General features: G+C 48.6%; 1 protein-coding gene across 1 annotated transcript in view; it reads left to right on the top strand.

The window, feature by feature from the left end:
• Positions 1-5,056: 5,056 nt before the first annotated feature.
• The window catches only part of ANKDD1A (ankyrin repeat and death domain containing 1A), a 12,883-nt gene continuing 5,490 nt past the window's right edge, over positions 5,057-12,449 (top strand). Inside the window, exons 1-10 of the mRNA XM_034066558.1 lie at positions 5,057-5,090; positions 7,788-7,891; positions 8,554-8,652; positions 8,965-9,063; positions 9,531-9,635; positions 9,830-9,928; positions 10,341-10,439; positions 11,521-11,619; positions 11,947-12,045; positions 12,290-12,388. Of these exons, the coding sequence (XP_033922449.1) occupies positions 5,057-5,090; positions 7,788-7,891; positions 8,554-8,652; positions 8,965-9,063; positions 9,531-9,635; positions 9,830-9,928; positions 10,341-10,439; positions 11,521-11,619; positions 11,947-12,045; positions 12,290-12,388 (936 nt within the window). The remainder of the gene's footprint in view (positions 5,091-7,787; positions 7,892-8,553; positions 8,653-8,964; positions 9,064-9,530; positions 9,636-9,829; positions 9,929-10,340; positions 10,440-11,520; positions 11,620-11,946; positions 12,046-12,289; positions 12,389-12,449) is intronic.

The raw sequence follows: 12,449 nt of genomic DNA, 5'->3' as shown, positions 1-12,449 counted from the left end.
ATACAATGCAGCCCTTGCCAGTGCCCATAAGCAAACACTTGCTCAGCATTCAAGGCAGGGAGGGTTGGGATCCCAGCTCCATCACTCCATTTCTCTTCTCAAATTCAAGAAAGAAGATACTTCTGCCCTTCAGATCCTTCCCTGTTGCACTTGCTTTTGTTCACACAGGGTTTTAAGAGCACACTAATCTCACAGTCCTGGTTTTGAAAGACCAGCCTACACTCTTCCAGTAAGGAATACAATTCAAAGCAAGGCCAGCCTGACCGCTGTGAGACAGAGGCTGTCTCACCAGCTCCTGGTCAAACCTAGGACTTGTGCATGAAGAGTTCGATCACGATGGGCTCCTACAGATCTCCTTCAGCAAAGCACCACAGAAACAACAAATGTGTGTATGTGTGTCCCAGTGACTTCTAAGATACCATTCAGGTACAAATGATACTGGACGTTGGCTTTGCTTCTCACGTATTTCTGCAGGAGAGATGTGAGCCCAGTTCTCCACACCTGGAAGGAAAATACACTGAGCTGGGAGATGTGGTGAACTCATGTCCATAAGCTCTATGCAGAGGCCAGGGATGAACAGGAGTGACCTGATCAACAGGAACAGCCCTGGCGCAGTGCTAATTGTGTGTAAGATTCGCTTTCAAAGCTACATAGAAGCTTAAGCCCATTTATCTTTCCAAGGGATTTAAAGGCCTATTGGCTTTGGGATGTGAGAGCAACAGGAGAGAGAAGTGCAAACTCACCAGCTGAAACTTCCAGTTGCTGTTAACATGGACAGAACAAGCCCCAGCAGCGTCTTGTCAGGCAAGATTCACTCACTGACCCTCCCTGCCATTTCCTGGCTTCCTTGAGGCTTCTCCTTACAAACAAGCAAACAAACAAACCCCTCAATTTCTCTAACGTGATTTCCTCCCAGTGTCATAATGCTGGATTACTGCTAAACCAGAGAGCATCACTTTGTGATACAGGCTGCTTCCTGAGCTAGGAGCAACAGCTCTGCAGGAATACCTCCTCCTGTGTTGTCTGAAACACTATACAGGATGAGCAGAGTCTGGGAAGACAGGAAAAATGGAATTACAGGACACTGAAGAACCCCTGAAGAGGTGAGCTCCCTCTGCTGCGTCTGTGTTTAATCCAGTCATCAGACAGCCTCCGTTTAACCAAATATTTGACTTCAGAATTGGGCCTGAATTGTTATTGGCAAAGCTTCCAAGCTCCACAGGTGCCTCTGACAAGCTGTTCCTCTGTGGAAGCCTTGCGAGGAGATGAATGCAGCCTTTGAGGAAAGTCCTGGATCCCTCCTCAGGCTTCCCGAGTGGGTTTGTGGAGTCTTGTCATGTATTGACTGTTAGGAGCTACAGGGCTGATGTTTGTGTGCATTGCTGGGATGTTCCCAGAAGAGTTTTGGCTTCGCAGCATGTCACAGCAACAGAGTTATCAAAGAAAGCACCAAAAATAACTTAGTCTATGGACAACTAAAAGCCTAACCCAGACAAAAAGTAAATAAGATGGAGCCACACATGAAGCCATGCAGCCAGAGCTGTAACGTGTACTCCATTCTAATGGGACACACCTGGAAGCATGGTGTGCAAACCAGGACACACCATTAGTCCCTTTCATACCCACAGCAGGGACATAAAGCCCCTCAAACATACAGTTCCTCACGGCATCAATGGCAGCTCTGTGCCACATTGCCTGAAAGATCTGGTTTAGGTGCAGAGCCCATGGTTGCTATCTCAGAACATGGTGCTCTTTGATACCCAGTCATGTAAAAACAGTCCATAGGCACTGAAAGAGGAACGTGTCCATCCCCCTTTCCCATGCAGCATTCAAGTGGCAATATTCACTGGCAGCATATGGAAGCCAGTCCTCCAGGGCTGGAGCTCCCTGAGCTTGGCTCCTCCACTGTAGGCAGCTCCAGTGAAGCAGAGGCTTGGCTTCCTGGACTACAGGCAGCTGCAGGCAGGAGGAGTCACCTTCCAGATTTGTTTCCAAAGGAAGATTAGAAATTAAAGTCCAATTTGTTAAAGCTGCAGGTAAGCAACTGTTTCTGCATAAACACATCCTGGTTTGTGGGCTGTGTTACATGGCTAGCTGCAAATCTGACTGACTTTTGAAATCACACTGTCTCCAACTGAACCAGAAAGCAAACAGAGGCACGCTTAAAGGTGGCATGGATTTAAAGAGCCCGGCTCATGGTTTTTCAATAGAGATTGAAAACAGTGATTAGCTTAAACTAACACATAAAATACGTGCTTGCAAGGTAAGAGCACAACTGCTCCGTCAGAGAGCTTCACTTCCAAGTGAGAAAGAGCACATACATAGCTGTCTCAGCTAAAATCATTCTTCAAGTGGAACAGAGTCAAAGACTTTAACACTTTCTGAAAGACAGGGTCAATATCTGGAATATATTACAGAAAGAGCTCAAATTACCCCCTCCCCCTGTCATTCCTTATGCTACAGCCTTAGTGGAAAAATCCAAAAGCTCTCTTAGGTCTGTTAGCTAGACAAGTGCTCAGCATCGCTAACAAATCCTTGCAGCACTCTGTACTTCGTATCAGCAGAAAGTCCTCATCCCTTCCATCCCTGAACACGTACCTATTTAGTAAGGACAGAAGGAACTGCCTACATTGCTTTTTTCCTGCCTGCTGGAAACACTCAAGCTCACGAGCAGATGCAAATGCTCAGTGCATCTGTGCTCCTTCTCTCCTGAGGTCAGCATTAAGCACCAGAAGAGCTGTAAGTGATCAGTCCTGGCTGATTCAAGCTCTGGAGGAGGTGCAGACAACGACATTAACAGTGGCAGGTTAAATCCAGACAGCTTTCCATCCAAGGATCTCGCAGCATAACAAAAGCCTACCAAGAGCCAGAGGTCCCACCGAAGGCTGGGATGGATGTTCCATCCATACAAGCAGGGATTATTCTCTGCCCTATTGAGGGCTATTTCCCCAGCCCCCAGGCTCTGGGGTACCCAGTGGGAAGGGCTCATCCCTTCTCAGTCATTCCTGCTGGAGCCGTTCCAGTTTGTCTAAAGGCACTTAAATATTCATAGCGAGAGCAGGGCTCTGTCTGGCCGGGTGCACAGGCTGCTCTCCAGGGAGAGGGGACACCTGCCTTCACCACTCCCTGCTCCATCACATCATTCATTATTTAAAACAACAGGAAAGAGCAAGAAAAACCCTCCCCACCAGCCATGCCCCCAGCCTGCTATTTACGGTGCTCTCTGGGGTCTTGTGGAGAGCAGGGAACGCATCTCCCCTCCGGCAGAATCAAGGATCAGACCTGGCTTTCCCCTTCCCTCGGGGAGGATGCTCTACCCGCTGAGCTATTGTGCCTTTATCCAACAGAGCTTATATTTGCTTTTCCTATTGGAGCGGGTGTCTTTTTTTACTTCAATGTGAATCAAAGGAAAACAAAACACCAAACCTAAAGCTCTGGGACCAGCAGCTCCCCACAGACCCACACACAAAGTGTGCAAGCTCAAGAGCTAATCAGGGTCTACCTCCCCATTTCACAGCCATGACCCTGCAGTGGGTCAGCTGCATCAGTGCGGTGCTTGGCCATGGAGACCCTCAAGAGTGGGCTTCAATGAGATGGAACCGCACCGCTCAGCCCTGCTGCTCCCTGCCCTCGCAGCTCTGGTGCCCACAGAGAGATGTTTGTATCACATCAGAGCTATACAGACCCCAATGGGGGTCCCCAAAACTGACCTGAGCGCAGGGAACAGCCCCGTCTGCATGGGGTTCATGGCTCGCTGCAGCAAATGGTGGCAGAGGAACAGCGCTGGCACCCTCATGTGGCCGCCGGCACCAGCTCGCACTCACACACCCAGCATGGAGCCCTGCTGAGGGGCAGAGAGAGCCATGCCGAGGACAGCATGGCGCAAGGAGGGAACACGGATTGGATGTCCCCTCTCCTACCTGGAGACCGGCAGCATCTGCTCCTCTTTGGCTGCTGGAGAAACCAAAGTCATGATGGAGGCTCCTGGTCATGCCTTTCTCCTCACACCTCCTGCCAACGCTTTTGAAGGCCCACGAACAGCATTCACCGCATCAAACCCAAGATGTCGCCCCATCCCTCACGCCAAGATGGGCTGCAAGCAACCACAGGAGGGACAATGGAAGGAGAACACTGGTGTGCCACACTTACCGGGGCAAACCCGACACGGGGAGAGGGCCCAGACCCACACCAGAGACCTTGCGGCGGCTGAACCGGAATGGCTATGGCACAAAACATGGCGCTTGCAGCACTGATTTGCTGCCAGGACAGCCACGACCTGGCCCTTTGTGATAAGGCAGCAGCATCTCTCCAGCCTGAACATGGACGGCACTCACGGGATTGGGTTTGTGTTTTAGGGAGGTCTGGGGGCTGTTTGGGGTCTTTATTTGCCTACTTTTTGCTACCTGGCTCATACCTCAGGAGAAGCAGGAACAGTTGGGGTTCTCCTCCCAACCTCAGCTCAGCTGCTGGTTCCTTCCTCCTCGTGTTATCAAAATGGTAAAGGAAATAAAAGACAAAACCAGATCCAGCTGCTGAAACAGGAGAATTAACTAAAATTGAGTGTCGGGCGCTTTTAACCCTCTCCTGCACGCACTGATGTGCCTGGGCTATGTGGTACATGGGAGCATCTCATCCCCTGCATCAGCACCCTGACCCGAACCTTGTTTTCAGGGTAAAAACCCAACAACCCATTCCATATTTCCCACATAACAGAATTCCTTATCCTTCTAAATCCGGTTGGAAAGAGAATTAAACCGCCCGCAGCCTGAGAGCCACGCTGAGGTAAAGGGTGACACCGTCAGCCCCCCCCGCCTAAAATGGCGGGCGTTGCGTTTGCCCCCTCAGCTCCTCCCAAACGAGCCCGAAAACACCGGGTTCGTGAGGAAAACACCGAGTTTATGAGGAAAACAAACACCAAGTTTGGGAGGAAAACACCGGGTTTTGGTTTATTTCCCTTTAAATAGCAGTTAAAGGGGCGCTGTGCCGCGGCGCTCGGCCCGCCCTGAGGCGGCGGGGCCGTTGCCATCAGCCCGCCCTGAGGTGCCGGGGCCGCGCCATGGGGGACGAGCAGGCGGCGGGGGACGATGCCCGTGAGTGGGGCCTGGGGGGGAGCGGGGTTTGTGCCGGGGCAGGGCCGAGGTGTAAAACCCCATTGACAAACAACGCCTGCTGCGGGAACAGCTTGAGCCCTACAGCATCCTGTATCCCGTCCTGTATCCCTAAGATGCTGCATGGAACGCCGGTAACCCTCACTTCAGCGTTCTGCCCTTCTTTATCGACCACCGGCTGGCTGTCCTGGGTTGTCTTTGTGTCCCGCAGCCTCAACAGGCAGTTCTAGCATGTTTCTTTGCACACCTTTCCTCTCCTTTGATACTGTTTTAAGCCTCTTGCATAATAAACTGCCTGTGAGTTGGTGCATTGCACTGAGGGTAAATGGTTTAAATTGTTTTCCATGCTGTTTGGGATAACCGAATTCATATTCAGTGCTATGAGGTGTGAAATACACTGGAATGTGAGCTGGGAAGAGAAGGAAAACTGCTAAAAACCCACTGAAACACTGCTGCATGGCATGATGAGGAGTGCATCTACATCTACAGGGCTGGCTTCACCAGTGTGGACACCAAGTGGGGAACTCGGACCATCAAAATGAGGAAAGGATATTAAATCAAAGGGATGTTTGGCATCTCTTGGTGATCATAAACTGTAAGAACACATTTTGGTCACCCGGGGAGCAGGGACAGCATCATTTGCTTAACTGAAACACAGGATTTACTCTACTGAATGGAGATAAGCATTTGCAAAGAGGTAATTTGTGTGTAGCCATTGGTGTTAATAAGTAGTGTAAAATCTACAGCCTTTTGCCAGGTTCTCCTCTCAAATGAAGGGTCTGTGCAGTGTGGAAATGCAGTTCTGTTAACACACCTGACCAGAAAGAACAGGGTCTCAATATACAGCACAGAAAATCCAGTTCCTGTAGAAATCAAATCCTACTGTTTCAACAGCAGGTCCAGCACTCTTGAATGATCCCTATTAAGATTTGTGTTATCTGTGTTCTTCGTGAGCTGAAGGGTCTTGTTTGAAGGCAAGAGGAACAGGAATTTGAGGGTGAAGTTACACCTCTGCTGCCCTATGAGTCTGTAATAGGGGTGCCTTTGTACTGTGCTCTCCAAGAGAAATGGGGTAGTGCTATTTGGACAGCAAGCATATTTATCTCCTCAGTGTGGTGGGATGGGAACGCTGGTATGCTTTGATGCCTCTTGTATGGCATGTTGTGGACTGACTGCAAAGAAGTGGGCATACTGTGCCCAATCCCTATGTTTTAGCATTAGAAGATGGTGTTTATGGAGAGTGCAGGCCACAATCCCAAGTCAGCAAGTGCCTACGTGGAGCTCAACATGAACTGAGGATGAAGAAAGCCATGGGTAAAGAAGCAAACATAACAGTGCAAGCAAGATAAGAAGAAACTGGGATGTGTTGACACAACAGTGAACTGTGAGCAAGTTTTAGAGGCCAGGCTCTCATACGCTTAATGTAATCAATTGTATCTTGGTTGCTGTGTGCTACACTGTACATGTATCCACTAATACAGCAAGCTATTGATTATGTATCCAATCTTAATACAGCCAGTTATTGTGTATGTATCAAAGTATAATACACTGAGCCATTGTAAGCAGACACAGAGACTAAAATGGAAATTCTAGCTTAGCCAATAGTTATATATAGATAGGCAGGTGGACAAACTAACGTAACCAATGAAAGAGTGTTTAGTAGCACATGAGCTATCAGTAACTGTATAAATATAGGTGATCATGATCAATAAAGCAAACAAGATGTGTAACTCATATTGAGTTGTCCTCTTGATTCTGGGTTCCTCTGACAGCATGTGGTTAGTGCCTAGCCAATATGTTGATACAAGCTGCAGTTGCATTGAGCCCCTGCTACCCTCAAACTGCAGCCTGAGATATGCAGAAGAGAGCAAAGCCAGCTCTCCAGTGGGATGGGACTGGCTCAGGGTCTGACTCAAGCCCTTCTTGAATGGATTCCCCAATAGTGCTGTGGCAGAGACTGAGTCTAACAAAGGTTGACACCAGCCTTGCCAAAATCCTCCCTGTCAGGCTGCAGCAGGCCCAGAGCCACAGCCTTGCTTTTGTTTCTTGGCAGGAAGGTTTGTTCTATCAAGAAGACTGCTGGGGCAAGGCCCAGCATGGAGAGCTAACACGTCGATTGTGCCTAACTGCGCAGGACAAATGCTGCCAGTCGTGCTAAATTAGGTGCAGAACTGCCACAGTCTATGAAGAGATGCAACACTAATCACAGGCCAGGCTAGTGGGTTTGTGCTGCTTGGCTGGTGCAGGTTGCCTGAAGGGGAACAGCAGGACCATGTGTGAAGACTTCCTTGTAGAGCAGTGGGATTTAAGGGGAAGGATGGAGGAAAGGGTCTGTGTCTTCTGCCCCAGCCTCTGCACCAGCTCTGGGCCTTGGCGCATGCCCAGAGGACATGGTCCTAATGGGTCAGAAGGTTTTTCAGCTGGAGCAGAGAAAGACATTGAATTAGAATTGAAGCTTGTAGGACTGGAAGAGCACTGATGTGGCACAGGGTACTCAGGAGACAGCTGGAGAGGACAAATCCAGCAAACATGGCAATGTCTGTAGGGCTGGGATTCTTGCTGGAGGAATCTTTCTACACTTGAAAGCCCATTGAGATGAAGGGGAGGTTTGTTGGGACATGCTGCTCTGTGCTCCTTGCCAGCACTGTTTTAATACCCACTCTTCTGTCTCTGCTGCAGTGCTTCATTCAGAGAAGGAGTTCCACAATGCTGCGAAGCGTAATGACACAGCCAGGATGGAGGAGCTCATCAGGAGAGGGGTTGACATCAAAGCCAAAAACAGTGTAAGTCCTTGGATTTTCCACCTGTGAGCTGCAGGTTGTGTTCCGGAACTGCAGCTCCTTAACGCTGCTCTTCTCACTAGCTGCTTAGTTGGTCAGAGCTGCAAAATACACCACCCAGTGCTGAACAGGGCCTGTGGCAACTGAGCAGTTTCACACAGCATTGTCATCCTGGCCAGATCAGAAAGTTCCAAGCACTGAGGGAGAGTAATAATTTATGGTTCCCCTTGAAACGTGTGTGTCAGATACGGCTGCAGTGAAAGGTTTTGATTTTGCCATCTCTGTTCGCTGAGGCTCTGCGACTAACTCAGTTCCTGGTGCAGGTCTCTACTTATTGACCAGTAGGGGCTTGGAAATACAGGATTGTACCCATCGTCTGTCTCCACACCCATCCCTACTGCTTCAATCAGTGGTCAGCAATGGTCTTCATTCCTGTGCTGTTGTTACAGTCCAGAACTGTAGTTTCTGTGTAGAAGATGACTAACACTTGTCTGCCTGACAAGAGAGAAAAGAGACAGAGGGCTGTGTCCAAAGAAAGCCTTGCACAGTGTAAGAGATTCTGGCTGCATAGATGGCAAAAGGAGATTCTGGCCTTCAGGGAGACTGGTGGATAAAAATGCACTCTGCATACATTGGCCTCCCCTCTCTTCTTCCTTCTCTTCCAGGCAGACCGGACTGCCCTGCACTGGGCTGCAGGTGCAGGGAACGTGGATGCTGTACGACTGCTCCTGGACCACGATGTCCCGGTGGATGACGAAGACAGTGTACAAAGTCTCCCTTACATGTCCTGCAGATGTATTCTGTGCTGGGGGAGCACCAGGGCTGGTGCTGGGCAGAAAGTTCAGACATCACCTTAGCCCTGGGTGGGTGGCACAAGGCATTGCAGTGCTTGGGAAGCTGTGGCAGGTGCAATGCCTTTCTGGAGCAAGCCTTGTTTTCTGCTCTTTTTAGCCTTCTCCTTGCATGCACAGTGACCAGGAAGCAGGCTAGTAGAATCTGTGAGGTTTTCTGTGTAGCATGGTGGGGATGGTGGTGGCTGCAGATAACTGCAGGTGTCTCTCTTTTCTTCTGCCCAGTTTGGAATGAATGCGCTTCTGCTGTCTGCCTGGTTTGGTCACCTCCGTGTCCTGCAGATCCTCGTCAACGCTGGGGCCAAGATTAACTGTGTCAATAGGGTAACAGAGTCTCCTTGTGTGGGTCCATCACACAGCTCTAGAGAGTGACGGAGGGGGGAGAGGCTTATCTGTGAGCTAAGGTGATCATATGTGACAACATCTGCTATGGGGACTGCCATCTCCACTTCTGCCTTATTCCTAAACCAGGAGTAGTGTTTGTAGCTTTAGGGGTATACATGGCTTCTTCATCTCATATGTGCAGTGGTGATGTGGAAGGTGTTATAGAAATGGGAAACAGGTTTAGTGTATCAGCAGTCTTTGTATTTTTAAATAGACCTTGGTTGGGAAAAGAAGCATTAATACTTGAGTTATAACCTGCTGTCTGCAGCACAAGCTAGTTTAGCCCTAGAGGTGGAGGGAGGCATGAAATGGGTCATTACTAATGGGAACAGCTTGTTAAGAAGAGACTGTACCTCAGTTCTGGACTTGTTAAATGAGTTGTCCTTTATTTCTGTCTTCCTCTCCAGAATGGAAGGAACCTGCTCCACTGTGCTGCTCAGAAGGGACACCTCCAGGTAATGGAGTTCATCATGGAGAACCTGGAGGATGTGTGCGTGGATAAGGCAGACAAGGTATGAAGGCTTTTCACATAAACATAAAGCAGACTAAAAGTTAACAGAAGAATAATTTTTGAAGTGCAGCACTTTTTCCCACTGTGGACTGGATTTTTGGCCAATGAATATTGTATTGCTTACAACAGATGCTCTAATCTTGTGCTTCCTGAGCCTTTCTTGGACTGTATTTCTTTGTTTCCTTGTTTCCAAAGATGGACAGGACAGCATTTCACCTGGCTGCAGAGAATGGGCAGCTGGAGGTGGTGGAGTTCCTAATTCGACTGGGCTGTTCTCGCAGTGCCAAAGACAAGGTACGGGCATAAAACCACACACAAGAGAGGTAAATTCCAAGGATTAGAGGATGGAAAAATCAGGGAGCAGGACACCAAAGGAGGCTCATGCAGGCAAACTGTCAGCAGTTGTAACTGTGGTTGTGGTATGTCAGGGCTCTTCTTCCCTATCCACTTGCAAGCACCTCAGCCCATGCTGGATTTCTCTCCAGTGCTTTTCAGATGAGATACACAGTGAGCCTGGTGGTCCATGCTCCAGTTAGGGTGGCTGAGTTCCTTCCCTCACTGCTGCACCTAATAGAAGACTGCTTCAGGCTTGTGACACTGGTTACAACCTCCTTTTCAGTCACGTTGGATATACTCTTTGCAAGGTTGTAGCGTATAAACACTCAGTCCTGTGATACATATATGTATGAAGTGGTTATACTTTCAGGAAGAAAATACAGCATTGCATTTAGCTGCTAAGAATGGACACCTCTCTGTGCTGCAGAAGATTATAGATGTTGGAGTCGACCTTGATGAAAAGAATATGGTAAGTGTATTTAAATGAAATAAACCCCACAGCAGTTTTACCCTTTCCTTCCCTAGAAATACTCTCCTGCCACAATCAGGCTGAGCACTCAGTATTGACAGCAGAGGTCTAGAGGATAGCTTTTACCTAAAGTGTATGTGTTCAAATGCAGATCTCAGTTGTACAGCACCAGTGAAAGGCAGCATCCTCCTTGGACCAATATCCAGTTCTGAAGTATTGCCTTTTCTTCTGTATATGCTCACCTTATCACTCAATTTAATCTCCATTTTTTCCCCTGACCCTTGTACATTCAAGCACCTAGTTACTGAGTGTGCTTTAAACCGAACTTCACTACGCTTTATAGTATTGACTTAGTCACTGAACATATGGACCTTCTGTTTGAGATCTCTTTTTGACAGACATGCTTTGGAGAATTATGTGGGTGGAACACAGTTAATGACTTAGATAGCAAATATTGGCTTAGTAACATTGTTATTCATACCAGGGCACGCTCCCAATTGAGTTTATCAGCAGGTTTTTTTAGTCTTATTTAGTTACTGTCTTTGAGAAGTATATTTGATTGTGATTAAGACCTGAAAGGGACACCACCTCTGTGGTAACTTTGGTAGCATTTGTTTTCCCCCAGATGAGCTGCCCTTTGTGCAAAGAGCAATAATCAGAGCAGGTTACACCTTCTGCTTGCTTGTGCTTTCATGTAAAGAAATGAGCTCCAGCCCTCGTAAGGGAGAATGAGTGGTTGGGGGCCATGAGTTTCCAGGTCCTCCTGGGGCTGTCTCTGGGCTATTCCAAGAAAATGGCTTGTCTAATGGGCTGAAAGAGAGAAAAGATTGGAACACGATGTTTGCCTTGTGGCCCATGGGCCAGCTGTCTCCAGTGGCGTAAGGACAGAGCAGTACTTCGGCATGTCAGTGGCAAATAACTGTGCCCTTTACACTGTGCACTTATACACTGGAGATCAGAGGCCCTCAGAATTGATATTTTAACATGCAACAGGTTCAGAAAGACAGGATAGAAACCTCATTCTGCTGCTCTGGTCCTTGTCTACAGAAATGCTGCTTGTCTCCTCTTTTGCCTTGTCCAGGAAGGACTTACAGCTCTGCACATGGCTGCTGAGGGGGGTCACAGTGACTGTGTGAAGCTGCTCCTGAAAGCTGGTGCCGATGTCAACGCTCAAACACAGGTTAGCTCCATGGAGGTGGTTCCATTTCCAAACACGATTGTGTGGATTTTTGCCCAGATCTTTGGCCTTCAAAGTAGGGCACCCATTATTGAGTGAGGTCACGTGGAGCCCAGCACTTCACAAACAGTGCAAATGGCTTTATACAAAGAGGTGGGTGACGCTCCCTGGGACTGCTCTGGCTGTGGAGACAGTGTCTGAATTTGCTGGTATGGGGGCATGGGGCTCTTGCAGGAGAGAAGCAGGGAGGCCTCTGTGGATAGTGTGTAACAACTGCAGCCCTGAGAAGAAGCCCTGACTCACACCCATCTCTTTTGATGTGCCTCCCAGAAGAAGATGAACTGCCTTCATTACGCAGCACTGCATGGCTATGAGGAGACAGGCAGGATCCTCCTGGACGCAGGAATCCACACGGATGCTGTTAATCATGTAAGTCCTGATTAATACTCTCATCACATACAAAAAGGCAAAGCCAATTTGTGGAGCTATTCAAGAGCACAAAGTGACTTCACAAGGACCAGTGCTGCTGTGGTGTCTTCTTATGGAGCAGTGCTCCCAGTCTACCTCCAGTCCAGGCTGGAATCTGTCTTGGAGTAAAGACATGCTGGGCACAGCATGATCCTTTCAGTGCCTGAGCTAAGCCCTTCCTAAGCACAGGGTCTTCTTTCTACAGCAAAACGCATCAGCGACACACATTGCGGTGCTGCAGAACTTCCCAGCCATGGTGAAGCTCTTCATCGATGCAGAGTGTGACATTGACATTGCAGATAATGTAAGACTGCAGCTCCTGCTCTTTGAAACGTGAACCACTTCCATGGGGGATTTGATCACCT

Source organism: Melopsittacus undulatus, chromosome 9 (genome assembly GCF_012275295.1).
Source record: "Melopsittacus undulatus isolate bMelUnd1 chromosome 9, bMelUnd1.mat.Z, whole genome shotgun sequence".
NCBI lineage: Eukaryota > Metazoa > Chordata > Aves > Psittaciformes > Psittaculidae > Melopsittacus > Melopsittacus undulatus.
The sequence above is the reverse complement of the archived record's forward strand: the minus strand, read 5'-3'. Positions and strand labels throughout refer to the sequence as shown.